This window comes from Dufourea novaeangliae, unplaced genomic scaffold, assembly GCF_001272555.1.
Source record: "Dufourea novaeangliae isolate 0120121106 unplaced genomic scaffold, ASM127255v1 scaffold294, whole genome shotgun sequence".
Classification (NCBI taxonomy): Eukaryota; Metazoa; Arthropoda; class Insecta; order Hymenoptera; family Halictidae; genus Dufourea; species Dufourea novaeangliae.
Window position 1 is genome coordinate 62,938 of NW_015374200.1, and position 18,435 is coordinate 81,372.

At 38.4% G+C, this 18,435-nt stretch overlaps 1 protein-coding gene across 1 annotated transcript in view; it reads right to left on the reverse strand.

Annotated features, from left to right (window-relative positions):
* Nucleotides 1-17,855, reverse strand: part of LOC107192285 (putative sodium/calcium exchanger 7) — a 40,565-nt gene extending 22,710 nt beyond the window's left edge. The window contains exons 1-3 of the mRNA XM_015581503.1: nt 17,781-17,855; nt 17,313-17,530; nt 12,843-13,168 (exon numbers count right to left, since the gene is read on the reverse strand). Of these exons, the coding sequence (XP_015436989.1) occupies nt 12,843-13,168; nt 17,313-17,530; nt 17,781-17,855 (619 nt within the window). The remainder of the gene's footprint in view (nt 1-12,842; nt 13,169-17,312; nt 17,531-17,780) is intronic.
* Between the last annotated feature and the right edge of the window lie 580 nt (nt 17,856-18,435).

Consider the following 18,435-nt stretch of genomic DNA (forward strand, 5'->3'; position numbering starts at 1 on the left):
GGCACCCTCTTTCCGGATGATCCGGAGGAGCCACGACCGTTCGAGCTGCTCGACCCAACCCAGTGGTCGGACACCCGGAGGGTTACAGAAGAGGAGCTCAATGCCGCCATTGAGCGCATCGGGGCACGTAAAGCCCCGGGCCCTGGCGGCATTCCCAGGCGCGTAGTGGCAAGAGCCTTGCGAATCCTCGTGCCCCGACTGAGGTGGCTGCTAGACAGCTGCCTACAGTCTGGACGGTGGCTACTTCCGTGGAAACGGGTGCGGCTAGTTCTCGTCCCCAAGAAGGGAAAACCCGCAGGGTCGCTCTCTGCGTATTGGTCGATATGTCTGCTTGACGAGATCGGGAAGGTGTTCGAGCGTGTGCTCGCCTTCCGACTCGCGGCGGACCTGTCCGGCGGGCAGCACGGCCTGGCAGACTGCCAGTACGGGTTCCGCGATGGACGATCAACGCTTGATGCGATCGATCGTGTCAAGTCCATCGTGGGCTCGGCCGTCGCCGAAGGTGGGGTGGCGTTGGCGGTTAGTTTAGACATCGCCAACGCCTTCAACACTCTACTCTGGGAGAGCATTAGGAGGGGACTTCGCGAGCACGAAGTCCCCCCCCCCCTACTTGCGAGCCGTGCTGTTCGACTATTCGTCGAACCGCTGGATAGAGTATCCCGGTCAGGACGGAAGCAATTCTTAAAACAAGCAGTTCTTAAAGCAATTGCGAAATAAATGGTTAAAAAATATTTGTTTTAATCGAAACCATTTTTTAGAATTAATAATTTCACAAAGCTTACTTTGATCAGTTTGTTAGTTCATCAGTTATGATTTTTTGGAAAACGGTTGACAATTTAAAAAATTTTGAATAATCCTTCGAGTTACGTGTATACAGGGTGGCCTACATAACTCTTAACAGCGCAATATCTCGAAAACTATGCCATCGATTTTAAAGTTCTTGGTCTTAAATTGCATGAATCTGAAGGGCCTTTCTAACTACATAAACGTGAATTGGCCTCCCTTCCCCTTTAAGAGGGGGCGGGCGTACCTTTATAATTTTAAATGGAACCCCCTATAAAACGTTACATATTTACATTCTACAGAAAAAAACAAGTAAATTTTGTCTGAAACATTTTTTTGTCAGATATTTCCATGATGTGATATAACAGTTTGAAGTTTCGACTTGTAGGTACTTACTTGAAGCGCTCGGAAATTGCGTTATTGAATTATACGCGCTTGAATCCTTTGTTTAATCGTGAAGAAATAAAATGTTCTTTAAATTAAATGTTGAAAATGTCCACCACGGGCTTGTAAACATTTATTTACTCGAAACATCAAAGTTGTTCCAACATTTGTTAACATTTCGGGAGTCACTTCTCGATCTTCCGATCTAGCACCATTAGATTTGTTAAGAGTTATGTGGGCCACCCTGTATAGCATGAAAGACGGGGTACAACATATACAGTTTTAAACAAAATCCGAAATGTTATGTCAAAAAGTATCCGACTTCGCGCGGAATAATATGCCCCATATCGGTATGAAAGTGACACCTACGGTTTCTTCAAATATCACATAAATCGGACTATTTGTAACGAAGATAGCTTTACATTATGCAAATTACTTATTCGTCGAATTTTGTTAATTATTGTCCGAATTGTGTTATATTTGCTATTATTTTCATCGGAAAAACGTAAGGAATCGATTGACGTAATTTTTGTGACAATCTAATTACAAATGCGGAACATGGCGTTTTCACTCCTTATATCCGTCCTTGTCTTTCACCTTGAAGCTTCGGGGCACCATTTGGACATACAATGTATGTAATTCTTCCTCTCATTTTACCGCTCCAGCAGACAGGAACTCGTAATGAACTGTTCGCGAACATCAACAAGATAGATGGAAACAGTTGTTGATCTCGAATAGCTCGCATTCAACTTGTAAAAGTACCTCTGCATGGTGCATAGGCGGAACGATAAGTAAAATACTTCGCAGTAGCTTCAATAGAGACGTCTTAGAGAACTGTATCTGCGAACACAGAACACGAACACCTCGAAAACAGTACGCGAACAGAAAATTCACAAAAAAATGAATCTTTAAATTCGATTTTCTCGAAAAGTAAGCCTCGGATGAAAAAATGTTATTCTGTATTTTTTATTTATTTTTATACGTACAATTACTGTTCTGCCCGGTTGTACAACCCGTGCGGCCTCAACTTATTTACCTAGATCGAACACTGTGCGTCGTCGATATATAAACAATATTTTTGCCAATATCTCGGAAACTAAGGCGAGCGGTGGTAACATGTATAGGGAAAAATTGTTTAGAATGGGTACCTCGACACATACTTCAAGGCCATCGAAATCGGTGGAGAGTAACCTTCTGTAAATAATTACACTTTAAATCAGTATTTTTTTAAATAATGAATAATTTGTCATTCTTAATGGCTCATCGTATATAATATACATAAAGGCTACATACGCAATTGAACAAAAATAATTGACTTATTCTTAAGTCATACGACATATAATATATAAATCTGCAACAGATTAAAATTAAAATTTAAATGCTAATGCGTTTTATCTGCAGAACAAGAAGCGCAAAGTGAATGGAACCTGATTTCGTCACACATTATGCAGAGAGAACTACTGATACGAACAAATTTCGAACGATATTTCGATAGCAATATTGAAACCTGATCAAAAAATGTGAAATCTTGTCACCTTTGGAAAACAAAAGTATTATGAGTGTAATAAAATTTTAGCAAAGTGTATTTGAATTCTTTATGAATGCTTCGCGAAACTAAAATAATACAAACGTAAATTCTTTACGAATATTTTGAAAAATAAAACTAATATAAGCATCGAATTTCAATATTTTTGAATTCCATATATTCCAATATACTTGAACATTTTATGAATATTTTTGAAAAACAAAAATAGTATGAATGATTAGATTACGAACGAACATGCAGAATAGAATTTTTATCCTTAACCAAGGGTGTTACTGACAAGAGAACATTCCCAGAGGGAAATTTTGTTCGTCAAATTGGTATGAATTTGTGAAGAATTAAAAATTATTGGATACGTATGTTTTGTTTATGCTCACAAACGGTTTGAAGGGGTAAAACAGCCCCTTAAAATTCGCTGTTCGGAACGGACTTTTACGATTACGTGTAAACTAATCGTCGTATCAAAAAATGTTTATAACGAAAGTTGCTCCATTTTTAACGTAGAATTATATGGATCCATAAAAAGTGAGTTGCCATCTGTGGTTTTTAAAAAGTATTCCATCCAAGAATTTTTTAAATCTTTTTTAAGGTATTGGTGTACTGTTATAACTATATCACGCCATTAAAGCTACTACCATTCATAGCAATATAATTACAATGCTCCAATAAATTAAGAAAATTCTTTTAATCCTTTCAGGGATAGCTTTTTGAAAAAATCGCAAATAACACAATTTTTATACACCCATATAATTCTACGTTAAAACTGAGCAATTTTCATTTTAAACATTTCTCGATACGACGATTGGTGTTTGTGATGCGAGTTTATCGCGGGCCGCGTCGTTCATTGAATTGAACCGACCACCCTAGGATAGCTTGTTCTATCCTGAAAAGGATACGAAGTGAAGATGGTGTTGCAACGACAAAAAATAACACACCGGAGCTTGGCCGGAACAGTTTATTATCGAGAGTCGTAACAATGGCTCACGCAATTCCGATTACACTCGGTGAGCACTCGAGATCCGTGATGTGATGATCGAGAGTCCCGTACACGATATGTCTACATAGGCGATCACGAAAATTGTTTACGTTAATCGCCGATTTTCGTTACAACTGTACTCGAGCGTCGAGAGCGATAAATTTAACACGAGTAGTATTGCGATAATTAACGCCCGAGTTGATAAATGAGAGGTTTGTTACGATCTGCGATCACTACAAAGGTTTACGACAGAATGCTTGGCGAGCAGCGAAGTTTCTACTGGTTTTTGTTCAAAATCGTTAGAATTGTTCAGAGACGCGCCGGATTGGTTCTACGAATATCGATCACCGCAGTCTATCGATAGATGATCGACATTTTTGACAGAGTTGCGCAGATGATGTAGATATGCTCACGCACGCGCTCTAACGCACCACGGTCGCGAAATTCAGGGACGAAACAAGCAAATCGGCATTGGGCTCACGCAATCATTGACACGCCCGCAGCATGGTGCGAGAGCGCCCCGTCCCATCCACTTCTGACGAACGCGTCTCTTCCCTTTTCATTCCGAAACAATTGGGTTACACGTAACCATCGAAAGTATATTTCGAGCAGCGAAATTCGAGGGGCTGTTTCACCCCTTCATACCGTTTTTTAGTAACAGCAAAAAAATACCTGCTCAATAGTTTACGATTCTCTATAAATTCATGTCAGTTTGAATGAAAAAAAATTTTCACTCTGGGGATGTTCCCTTATCAATTAAAGATGAAGAAAAATTGTTAGCCAACATCACAAGTTTTAATATTTTGCATATTTCGCTTTCACATTATACCTACAGATACATACATATATGTACAAACAAAATTTATGTTCCCTCATTGTGCATGGATGTATTTAATCGGATACTTGGATGAAATTCTACACTGACCGACATCGATGCACTTATGAGTACAGTTTCAAACCTTGTACGCAGTCATTACAAGTTTCATCAATATCTGAATGTCCAACTATCATACAGGAAGATAAAACATAAAATGTTCCTGTATGATATACATCATACATCCATTCGTTAACCAGTACCAGATAATCAATCGTTTCTAGTAGTCGTTATCAAATTCAATGTAACGAATTTCAGACACTGAATTCATTGATATTTATCACTATCGATATGTACTGAACTTGATTACAAAATGTTATATACAAAACTTACACGGTATAGAGGGGGGCATATTGTGACACAAACATTTTCTGCGTCGGTGAAGGCACAGAGGAGATGTTAAGGTCATCCCTATTTTTTTTAATGGAATGCTATTTTTTTTTTATCGCGATGTGATAGCCGGTGTTGACACGACATCAGCGAGCTATCATTGAAGGTCATGCAAGGTCAAATGTGGTAACAAAATAAACTTTCTTACATTACAGTTGCAATGTTCGTATCGCTGCATCATAATTGCAGCATGTGCTAGAATAAGGTCAGAAACGATAAGACATGCACGTGATGCAGCGATACGAACATTGCAATTTTGCATTGACGCAAACTGTCACCACTTGGAGCATTTCCTGTAATGTAAGAAAGTTTATTTTGTTACCACATTTGACCTTGCATGACCTTCAATGATAGCTCGCTGATGTCGTCTCAACACCAACTATCACGTCGCTATAAAAAAACATAGCATTCCATTTAAAAAAATAGGGATGATCCTGACATCTCCTCTGTGCCTTCACCGACGCAGGAAATGTTTGTGTCACAATATGCCCCCCTCTATACCGTGTAAGTTTGTATATAACATTTTTTCATATTATTATAAAATAACGGCAATATTCAAAGTGGATGTAGTTATTGACCCATCCTGTATACTAGACTGTTAATTTCCTTATATAAAATGTCCTCAAAAATCATATACTAAAGTATCCATAAAAAATATATACATAAAGCTATTAAAATTAATTATTATTAATTATTGCTTCCGCGCATGTACAAAATGAGATACCGTAGTACATACTTTTTGGGAACATCCTATATGAGCGAAATTTGGGAAGTTAGCAGTCTAGTATGTAAAAGTAAAAACTATAATGATAATCGCAAAAACTATAATGATTAATCGTTACAAAATCACTCCGAAAGAAAATTTTGAAATATTGTAAATTTTTCCTTAATTTCGAGATTAACGAGGGACTTATTAATTCTGTTCCTTGCTGCTTCACCGGATGGTACGGGTACCGACAGTGTGCATGAAACGCGTTCAAAAATTCATAACGGTAGAACGAATGTTCATTCATAACGTAGCTGCATATCACGCTAACAATTTCATTTGATTCGCGTTCCTTTCCTTCGTGCGGACCACTTGCAAAACAAAAAATACGAGACGTACGTTTAATTGATGGCGACATTCGAATAAGTTTTAATTGTTTTGCGAGACGCTTTAATTGTTTTCCTTGGAACGATTTTAAATTTTCTTCTATCGATTTAATTCGGTTCAATGGTAATCTCTCTCTCGCTCTCTCTCTTTCTCTTTCTCTCTCATTTTTCTCCTTCCCTTTTTAAAAGCTTATCCGGTAGAAATTCGTCGGCGGCCAGATTGCGAGGAAACCAACGGCAGAAAGATCGCGACTCCGCTTAATTAAATCCGCCTAGAGTTATTGTTATTGCAGAATTAAACCGCGTACTTATGGCTGCCTATAGATAAAAGTTTTCATTTCCGTGATGCGAAAACGTATTCGATTTTTGTATGTTATAACCATTTGAAGCATATCCCGGGTAATGTCAACCAAATTTAAGAATCCGTTTCGAGGTATTCCTTCGTAAGGTGTGCAGTACAGTTTTCGAAAAAAAAAACAGAAATTGTGTAGGATTTTATTATTGTGTATAAAATATTTCTGCTATTAAAATAATTGAACTATGAAACAAACCCTTTAAATCGTAAATGTACATCGGAAATATAGGTTTTTTTTAAACGGGTAATTTTCAAAACAGCAATGTTACAGGTCCCTGAAATGGCTCACTCGTGAAACGATTTGGAACAAGTTTTTTTTTAGCAAAAATGTTATCCGAGGCTTTGATAACGAGATATTAGCGAAAAATCCCGACCAATCAGAGCGAGAGTCTGTCGGCCGAGTTCCCGCGGTAGCGTTGGCTACGTGTTGCGCTTCTGCTACAAAGCTACGAACAAGCAAGTCGACATGCATCAAAGGAAACTGCGTATAATAGCAAATGAAAAAGATGTAACAAATAAACTCGAACTTTGTATCATCTTTTGTTTGTCATTTAAAGTGATTAATGAATAAAGCATAAATGGAGGCAAATCATGTGTAACGTAAAAAGACGAATACAGAGTTCTTTTTTTAAACAAAATCGTAAATAATAATTATTTGAAGCGAGATGCTAAGGAGTACGTACATTTTCGTTTCAAATAACGTATTAACGAAAAGGTAATGCAAGAGAAAATTAACGGTAAATGATCGTAGTTCGTTATTGAGATACAAATCCGTAGTTTAATAATGGGCCAACAATGTTACTGATAATGAATAAGTCTCTTTAAAAAGCCCGAAGAAAAATTTACGTATGGAAACTTGCACATTTATCACCGGAAATAAGTCATAGCCTGTCTTAAACTAAAAAAATAATAATCATCCCTAAATTGAATAGAACTCACCTTTTCGGAAATTCACCTGCAGCTTGCGAACCTGGGCCACTAGGTAAGTGTACCGATCCTGGCCATCGACGGACGAAACGGTTTATGGTAAGGTAGCGCCCAGTCTACAGGTAATCGCAGGTATACAGTACCAGTCAAAGATAAGAGTCGTAACGTCGAGTGCGTCCAGGTTATTCCACCGCATATTTATTCACTTCACTGTACGACCACTAACACTGATCACCTGACACGATCACTTAATATATTTTTAATCGAACGTGTTGTTCCTACATTATGAAAATTGGTGGCTCTGAAAAGGGTTGATTGTTTCTAATTTAACAGATGTTCCACGTAGCCAAACGGTTGCACAGTAACAGCCATGTTTCCATTATTCTGTGCGTACCACCAGAACATTGCGTAATATTTCCGTGAACTGAACATCTCTGTTGCCCCGTTGCTAACCGACTGACAGAATTTTTCCGAAGGAGCTTCCTCTACCCCCAAATAGTTTCCCATAGTTACATTGTGAGTTCACTCCCACCACGGTAACAAGATTTAGGTAAAAGGAACCTAACATTCTAGGAAAACACGTGTTTTGCAGAAGTGCAACGAACAAGCCGTCGGGCAGTTTCATCGAATCGCTTGAAAGGGTCCGAAGAGAAGAGGACCACCAACGTACCCATTGTTTCAAGATAGAAAGCAGAAACTACGTTGTTTTCCTTGAGGAGCAGGAAAAGAAATTTTACCGACACAAGTTGAGTTGACGCTGCTTGGCCTTTTCCGAGCATCTTGGCACACGCCGGAGCAGACGTTTTGGTTATTGACGGCCTAATTGCTTCGGTCTCGTAGCAGACGTGAACTTACAAGGAAACATCCCGAATTGACAATCATCAGTTTTGACATAACTCTCTAAGATTGTAGTTCTCATAAAAATATTCAATACCTATTTCTTTTTAGCGTAAGGGGTGAAAACAGCCCTAGATTGGTAAGAGAACCAGACACTCCGCTATTACAGTCGAATAACCCGGTGGCACTTGACGTTACGACTCTCAACTTTGGCTACAGTGATCGGTATGGTGACCTAGTGACCTAGGTTTGCAAGCTGCAGGTGAATTTCGAAAAGGTGAGTTCTATTCAATTTATTTTAGACTCGCGCTCAGATTGGTCGGAATTTTTCGTTAATATCTCGTTAACAAAGCCTCGGATAACATTTTTTCTAAGGAAAAACTTGTTCTAAATCGCTTCACCAGTGAGCCATTTCAGGGACCTCCTACATTATTGTTACACCCTGTGTCCAAAAAGTTGTAGAGGAGGCTGGGGCTGATAGGCTAGTTTGTCAATGTTTGATCTTTAATAAATTATGGGGGCACAATTTCATTATAATAGTTATAATATGTGGTAAGCTACATATTTGGCTAACTGATTAATTTAATGTGATAACAGTGAAGGTATTTTAATGTTTTCCTAACATTTTCCACGCTGATCAAGCAGCCTCAAGGTCGGAGTTGGTGAGTTGGTGAACTTACTGTATGCACTTACTATGGGGAAGAAAATGTTATAAACAACTTGTTCCGCCGAGACGGATATAAAATACGACTGCTGACCGATAATTCGGCAAGGTACGACAGGCCAAGGTTCCCACGAAAGACGATCAAAAAACCGCGTTCTATGGTTCCGGTTGGTGAGGACAAGCGAGAGAGAGAGAGAGAGAGAGAGAGAGAGAGAGAGAGAGAGAGAGAGAGAGAGAGAGAGAACGAGCGTGAGAGGGGGGAGGGAAAGGGAGCTGGGTTTTTGGTAACGGCCGCTAGGTGGCGAGTTCTCTTGCTAGCGGTTATTACAGCCTTTCGCTGCTTAAGAGGCTCCGCTGAGGGGCAACCCAGGCGTCTGGGGTAGGGGTCGTCTACCGTCAGCCCCACTGACGAGTCATGGTAGACCATTCCCGAGACGAAACGCCATGTTTTAGAACCGCTTACAATATAAATATTTCAGTAATTAATAACAATTTAAATCCTGAATATAAAAAAAAATATTCAAAAAAAAAACAATTCATTTCATATACATATATTTTGTGTATGAAATTTTATTTCGTAAATAAACAATATCAAATTCTTTTTCATCTTTTCAATTTCGTTTCAGGTAGGTAATTGCTACTTCAATTTAATGTATCAGGAAAGTGCCTAATAATCAGAAACCGAGTGATAAGAAATCTACGCTTATTAATTTAAGAAATTTTAATTAAGAGCGTTCCTGATAAAGTATGTCACGTAATTCACGTACTGTGGAAGCGGTTCTTATAAAAAATCTAAACTACTACACTTTAAACATTTCAAACCAAGTTTCTATCAATAAGAGCACTAATTTCGGCTAATTCTTGATTAATCAATATTATAGTTCCGACTCCCGTGAAGCATTACACATTTAAATTTATATGTTAATTCCATAGTTATGTTCACACAGACACACGTATTGTTTATAGAATGTTAAGAAAAGATTGCTTCATGGTGTGCATCTCAAAACTTTTCAACAAACTTAAAAAGTGTAGCACGTGCCACCGACGCATTTGTGCATGCCAAGCCACATCGCCAACAATAACTTACATAATAACGTCAGAGAGGACGATGTAATCGTGCAACACATTATAAGAAGAAGAACTTGGGGATACATTGTAATAATCGAAGATTCGTTAACTATTTTACATGAACACTTGGTTTTGTACTATCTGTGTGGGTGGAATTAAAATCGCTAAAGCCTTATGCAAATTACAATTGAACAATTTTCTATTTCTCTGCAGAGAGGTCATGTCATGCCCCAAAATAAATGAGGTTCGGTGAAGGAAACTGTACTCACCCCTTACAAAACCAGGACACATTTAGGTCTCTCGATCCACGCCCACGTCTCACGGGCGCGCGAGTTTATGGGTTCATTGCGGCGGTGACCCCTTGCGCTGCCCGCGGGGCTGCCGGGCTGATTTGATGGCACTAGGAGGTGTGTCACCCCTGTCGTGGTCAGCTCAGAGAAGGGGCCACCTCTCGACACTGTAGGATGGAGAAAGCGGGACGGACTAACAGCCGCCACTGGGTGGGAGCACATCACCTCCCTCCATTCGAGGAGAGCCCCTTCCCCTTATGGGGAGGAAAATGGGCGGGGCCGATCGCGAAGGTGTGCTTCTGCGTTCTCGTGGCCGTCCCTTACGCCCGAGAAGGCCACTGGGGGGTTTTTAGCGTAAAATCCCGCACAGGCTGTTTCCGCCCGAGCGGAGACGGTATCACCTTCTCAAGGTTTTCCCCCGTTAAAAAAAAACAAACCGAGTGTGATAGTGGATAAGTGAAGAGAGGTTAAACTTGTCTCGGGGGGGGGGGGGGTACAGGGGAGAGGCGGAGCCCGTTGTTCACGCACTTCATAAACATTTACCATACTATTAACAATTTCAGAAATTAGTATCACCCATGCAATCACTTAACCCTTTCGCTTCGAGCGCCGGATATATCCGGCATCCACATGGCGACCTGTGAGCACGAGCGCCGGATATATCCGGCATCCATATGATGTGTATACAAGTACCATCTGTGGTCAATGACAAATTCTTCGTTATTGGCAGAACATTTTGTATTGATTTTATTGATATATTGGATTAATCACATATTACACCTACTCTTTGGTGTTACATCAAAACCGCATCCAAAATATCTATCGGATCTTACGGATCTATCGGATTATATTCATTTTTCTACGAATACACATCGTGTTCTATAAGAATTAGGAATAGATCGGCTCAAGGTATAATTCTTATAATGCACATTTCTGGCGCGTGCTTCCGTACGGACGACACTTCGGCGGACTGGACTGCCGAAGCGAAAGGGTTAAAGAAGTAAATATGCTAATAATATAATGGTACGGCGACCAGCGTCGATAACGTAGTCACTTATATCGCGTAAATAGATGGCCCGCGGTTCGCATTTTGTTCCCCCTCATCTCCGTGCTCGATAGTACCCCCCTCGCGTTTGTATATATTTATCGTTCGAGCTGTGTATCCTTCTTCTTGTCTTGTCGCATCTTGTCAGTTCGTCTGTTGACGTCCAGTTCGCGTGCCGAAGCACGTGTAGCACACATGAATTAAATGAGGTAACAGTAACGCAAATTGTTTGTTCATTTCTTTCCTCAATTTCAAAATTTTCCTCCGTTCACCACAATATCTGTTAATCTATTCCCGCAGGCTCACACATATAATGTTTATACTAGGTAAAAATGAAACAAATTTGAACATACACCATTATACAGTAGACATTCGTTTCCCGCACTAGTCGGGTCTGTAGAGGGCCAGAATTCTAGGAACCGTGCAGGAATCGGTGACCAGTTACCCGAGCGCTTTCGCCACCACGTCGTGCGACGCACCTACATATAGGGTGGGCTGGATATGCATATTTTATGGTTACATTAATTATCTCCGTTATTTTTAGAGTTATCAGAAAAGTTTATTCACAGAAGTTGTTCAAAATGAAAAGGGCTATTACTTAGCAGTAACAAGTTTTTCGTAGGTAGAGTATGTTCTGAGTTTTCAAAATTAATTATATTATTTTTATTAGTGATATTGAAATATTATGGAATAAAATACTTTTATTACATAAATCGATTCTTCCAAACATTCTGTGTAATAAAGTATTAAGGTATTATGTGAAGAAGGTAATAATTCGTGACATATTTTAGTGGCAAATGTCTACCTTGGTTAGCATCTTTTACCCATTATGTGTGATCCGCGAGACAAGAAGCAATTAAATTGCCACCACTATTCATTCCACCAATATTCATTGCACCAATAAAAACATTATTAAAACAGTATTATATACATTTCGCTTTCTGTGATGAGATATGCGTGTTAAACGCGACACCCTATGTGTTCCGGCCTGGGCGTGCTGGGCGACAGAGTAGGGTACGCACACGTGTGTGTGAAATACGTATGAGCAAGTGGCGTGGCTTCCGTGCAGTAACGGTAGCCCAGGAAACGAATGTCTACTGTATTGTGAACTTTATTTGTTAATAACTGTTTAACAAATACTAAGCGACGGCTAACACTTTCTCAAGGTCACTCAGGAGGATGACCATAACAACATATGTCAAGGTCAAGGCCATCGGATTTCTCTCCCCTATTCTAAATATTTACTCTAAAATCAATATAAAATTTACACCTTCTTTCGATATAATTTGTAGTTTACAAATTACAAGCGAATAAGTAAAAGTTACGCTACAAATAGAAAGTGGGTAGAACCTTAAGGTGAACCTTAGACTTTAACTTTAAGGTTCCCTTACAGTCTAAAGGTAGCACCAATCAAGTACAACAGAATTCGTAGGTTGGTGCCATAAACAATTGAGCAAAGACACTGAAAAAACGGCGTGTATCACTGCGCGAACATTCCTTGTTAGTTGGTTAAAGCAGTCACCCGAAAAGCGAAGAATTGCGGATTCGCATCCCAGGTCGGTAGCTGATTAGCCAATTCCTTTTTCTGCTCTAGAACAAACATTGTATACGTACTAAAAGCTTCCCAAAGGTGAATAGTGTGATCTTTCACGACATATGTGATCCAGCACACGGTCACGATATAAAAGCAGGCGTCCCTCATGAGTGACTTCAAGTAGATCCGACAAGGCTTGACCACTGCGACGGATCCGGCGATCATAGTCGTCACGAAGACACCGGCGCCGATTAATTCCGTGAACATTATTATCCCTTCTTCGTTGCCGGACACGAGGGACGTAAAGATATCCGGAGCACCGTTTCCGAATGCCAATATTGTCACCCCCGCTATATTATCCGACAATCGCATCACACTGGCTATTACCGCCAGTGACGGACAGAAACTATATGGACAGAAAGAATGGAGAAAATTGGAACTCGTACAACATGTTTTGAGTGTGTGTCTGTTTTTGACGGTAAGATATGGCTAAGAAGAAAAATATAAAAGTATAGTTGTAAAAAACTCGGAATTTTCTTTATTGTGAATTTAATTTAGATGTGGTTGGATTTCAAAGTGCTGTTTTTCTATTGGGTCGATAAATTACGGACTGGGCAGTTAATACTTGAATACATATTGTTTGAATCGCGAAAAGAACTGACGAAGAATATACAGATAACCGCTGTATGATACGATGCTTAGGTTCCCAAAAATTGCCATATTATACGAATCCGTGATATTATAACACTGTTATACGAAACTATGAACTAGTATGCACATTCCCGTCCGGAAGTCACCGGACACTTATGTTACTGAACGCAAAAAGAGAAAGAATTAACTTCAATTATAAAATAAACCAATTCTCACAAATTTTGCACATTGCAGTGAAAATGTAAATCATATTCAATGTCATAGATAGCCTTAAATTCGTGTACATTATCTCGGGCTCTCGAACCGATGACGTCCGATTCTTGTCGAGCCGTCCCGAAGTCGGGTTGCCCGTCCATGCTCAAGCCCGAGTTGAGTCTCGGGAGCCCGAAAGTTTCGGGAGTCCCGAGTAATACGGTAGTTTCGGGAGTTCCGAGTAATACGTGAGTTTCGGGATTCCGCCCGATCCCGCTCGAATTTTTCCATCTCGATCCACACACTTCTAATTTTAATAGATGTTCCATTTACTTTATTATTTTTATAAAAAAATTGCCAAGTAGTAGCTTTCATTTTTGGGCTCTAAAATGGACTAACCTTTTCAACCTTGAATAAAAGGTCCTACTGAAGCATGAGAAACAAAGACAAACTTTGTTGTTATCTGAACAGTTTTCAAGGAAACACCTCATAACATGTATTTGCAGAACATTTATAAGGCTTCGACCATTTCGGTCCACGTTTCTTATAGCCACACCCGTTGGTTATCAAGATTGGTAACAGAGTGTAACTGCTTACGCTGCACTTAAATTATGTGACTGACGGACAACGTGGAATCCCGATATTATTATCGCCTACATGTTCGAATTTTATTAGGTTTGGAAGCGTTTCTCCACTACAGTGCGGACAGGAATGGTTTCTTTTTAATGACAGGAATAAAGCTTCCTCGATCGTCTGGATTAAAGTAGAATCGGTTTCCACGTGAGGATATGTCAATTCGTGCGCGTACGATGAGCTATAATTCACTTTTTATTGAACACAATGTGCCGTGAAAAACTTTACACGACGTGTGACCGTCGATGCCAAGTTTATTGAAAATCATAGTGACTTCATTCTTGCAATAACCGTTTTATTATCAATCATTCTTCGATCGTTCGCACCGTTTTTTCGAAATACACACGGTGAGATGCATAAAATGTAGCGACCATAATATTGTTCGATAAAATATATTTTTTTTTGTACATAACATGTCAACGAGGCTTTATGAGTCTGAAGGTGTTAACACGAGATGCAAGAATACGTCAAGAGCATAATATGTACAAGAAGTTCCTTTATCAAATGCAACATTCTGCTCATGAAGTAGAACAAATTAAAAATAAATGATTAAATATTAACTGTAAAACTGGAATGATCCACACTTATTTTCTTTCAAAACATTAATTAACATTATTAAAGCAAGACAATTTACTACTATTACCATTCTGTTGTAAATACGATGAGTTTTTGTATTTCCCTTAAAAAGTATTCTGTAAACTTTTTTGTTCTTAAACAGCCCACTTTAATATTTTTAAGTTTAAAAAAGGCTTGTAGAAATCAGTTTCAAGGGTTATTAGTATTGACAATATAACATATACTTTCCAGATATTCAAAGTTACTGTGCTTTCTTGACATATATAGCAGGATCTATATTTTGTTTATTCTTGATAGAAATAATCGATCACATGTGAAAATTACTCAGAGACTAGCCAGTCGTCCATAGTGTTAAATGTATCAATTCATCGCACTGGTCAACAAAATTTAACTTTTTGTTTGCCTTCGAACATCCAGTTGCTGCCATCTTTTTCGCCATCACCTTCAGTTTCCAAGAAATTTCATTTTTTTTAAAAAATGCAAATTTTCAACTTTGAAAATTTCCTGTGTTCAGACATTAATAGTTATTCAGTTGATTGTTGCGTTAAATTATTCTGTAAACTCTCCCGAATAAAATTAAATAAAGTGCAAGCGTTGGACTTTCGCTCGCAGATTTTACTAAACTATTTCGCTTCTGTATGGAACACAAGATGTGTCTTATCATTTCTATTAATACTTCCGAGAAGATAAATGTTTACTGTATCTGCTGACGCAGCCAGATTATGTCCTGCACCCTTACTTTTGGAAATAAATTGAAAAATATCTGTGAAAATGAGTGCACTTTGGGTGTCCTTTTCTCTTTGATCGTTGTTTAAACATGTTTAAATGTTGACAATGCGACAACAACGTATACCATTTTATTCGGGAGAGTTTACAGAATAATTTGACGCAACAATCAATTGAGGAACTATTAATGTTTGAACACAGGAAATGTTCAAAGTTTCAAATTTGCATTTTTTTAATAAATCAAATTTCTCGGAAACTGAGGGTGATGACAACAAGCTGTTTACGGATTCGTATTCAGCACAGAAGAATCTATAAGAATCAGTATGAATGGTTTTGGGGACAAAAATGATGTTGACTATGCATTTTTCCCGGATTAGACTTTATATCTACATGAATATGTAGATACATAGACGTTACATTAACAAGATTTAACACCATTCTTCAGTACAATTTACACTGCCATTTATTAATTAATTTTTTATTTTCTTAGACAATATTTAACTAATTCCATGATGCACGAATTAATTACCCTAGTAGCATTTATGGTTAGTCAACGGTGGCCAACAGTTGGGAGTTAGTTGGGATATGGTTAGTGTTTTTGCCTTCAAATTCCCAAAATAGGGTTTACGACGAAAAGTTATGACAACTTGCCAACGAATATCCAACGTTGGACCTACAATTATTATAGTTGGTTAATTAACAAGAAATTTATAACGATAATACAACAATGGCCCACCCAAAGTTTGCTAACATTGAAATATCGTCTTAAAGACGTTAGAAACGTTGCAACAACCAAAAACTTGTTATTATATTTCAAATTGATTTTTTTGTTTTCGGTACTTATGAATATACTCACAATTTGTTACTGTCGCGCAACATGTTTGACATTTGACATTTTGTGAAAATAGGGTCAGGGGACAGAAGATTTGAAATAACTTAAATAATTATTTGTAATAATTACCTACGTGTATGTGGGAATCGGGACCTCCATACCCAACAAAAAGGAACAAATAACATCAGTGGAAAATAGGAGTGCTCCGTGGAGCAGCGTGCAGAGTCTCGGCTTTCGGCGCCGAGAATCGTGGGGTCTCGAATCCCGCTTGGGCCCTCTCATTTTTCCAACGCTCCTACATTAGGGGGCCCGTCCGGGATGGAGGAATCTACGACCACACGAGACGACGACGATGACGAAGAGAGGGTCACGTCTCTCAAAAGCCGAAAAGTGGGAGAGTGTTACCCGAAAAAGACAAGGAACGAAGACGTACGCAGAAGACATTCGAGGGCGAATGTCAGTGCGAGATAGCCGAGTGTGGGATCGGGACATTCCATCCAACGCTCCTACATGTATAAATTGTACACAATAAATTGTAAAGGTAACTTTGCTGGTAAAACACTTAGTTAACTGTTTAATGTACATATACAATTTATACATGTATATAATTATTATAAATATTATTTCTGGTGTTATACTTCTTCAAATATTTTTAAAGGTTTTTATGGAAGTGTAGTATAGCTAACTGTCTCCCTATTGTTGGTTTATTGTAGATAGTCAACAATTGGCCCTACAGAAAGAAACCTCCAGTTGGCGCTTCGTAATATAGTGACGTAGGCCCAACGTTGGGTATGATCGTTGGCTCACTTGCAAAAAAGGGTGACAATTTTAATTGTTGGCCAACCAATACTGCAACGAAGGCCCAACAAAACGCCAATAATAACTGCTACTATGATAATTAAGTTATATTTTTATCTTCACTTTAAAATTCATTACTTACAAGTTGTCTGCTGTGGTTCCGAGCATCAGAAACATATATAACAGCCATAGAACCATGGGCATCAATCCAACACTGAACAGAAGTTTATTATCCGAATTAAAAGTGCAAAATAGGAGCTCTGTGTATTGGAATACGGAATCTGTGTTGCAATCGTGAATTGTCTTCACCCATTCGCAGCGGTTTTGGGCGGGTACTTGCCAAACATACGAGCAATCATCCTATAGGAATACAGAAAGGAACTTAACAATTTCTGATATAGCCTCATTCCGTAAACTTAAATAAATTTAAGTCGGAATTTAATGTTATTGGAGTCAAATGTAATGCGTGTTTAACACATAATTGAATAACGAGTTATTCGGTATATTAAGTTACTACATTGTATTATAATACTTAGTATATGGTTATATTATTAATTATATTAACTCAGTAAGATGTAGTAGGTTGCAATAATTAGTGAATTTACCATACCTCACGTATCGGCAGACGTCCATGTCTTTGGAAGTATTCCTGCCATCCGACATCTATATAATCGGTTTGAGACATGGAAATGTCAGATTATACAAAACTGGGAATTATGTAGCAAATGCTGCAGTGTTTTTGATGTAGGATCTTATGTAAATAACTTCAGACGATCACTAAATGACTCAGTCTATCATTTCATAATTAAACTCGAATAACAATTTTATTTCAAGTTTTTGATACAAGCGAATTGAAAATTATGAAACCCTTCTTTTGATATAAATAATTAGGTAACATAAATGAGGAGGTTACCTTTCAATATCAGACTCAACGTTAGTTATAGTTCAAAAATAATAAGACGTTATTATTATTGAAGTTTTGTTATACAGGGAATTGCTCAGTGATATCAGAAACCATTTTTATCAGAAAAAATTCTATACAAGAGAGAGCTGTTCAATTTGTTATATTCTGAAAAATAAATAACACAAATTTTGAATATGCACTAATGTAATTGACACGATTTCTAATGCTAAAAATAGCAATCTTGATTTCTTTCTCGACACACATTTCGAATCTAGAAAGTTTTTGAGATGAAAATATATGATGCGGAGTCGGTTTCTTCAATTTACAAAATTATTGTATTCAGAAATGCGTGTGCATTTTA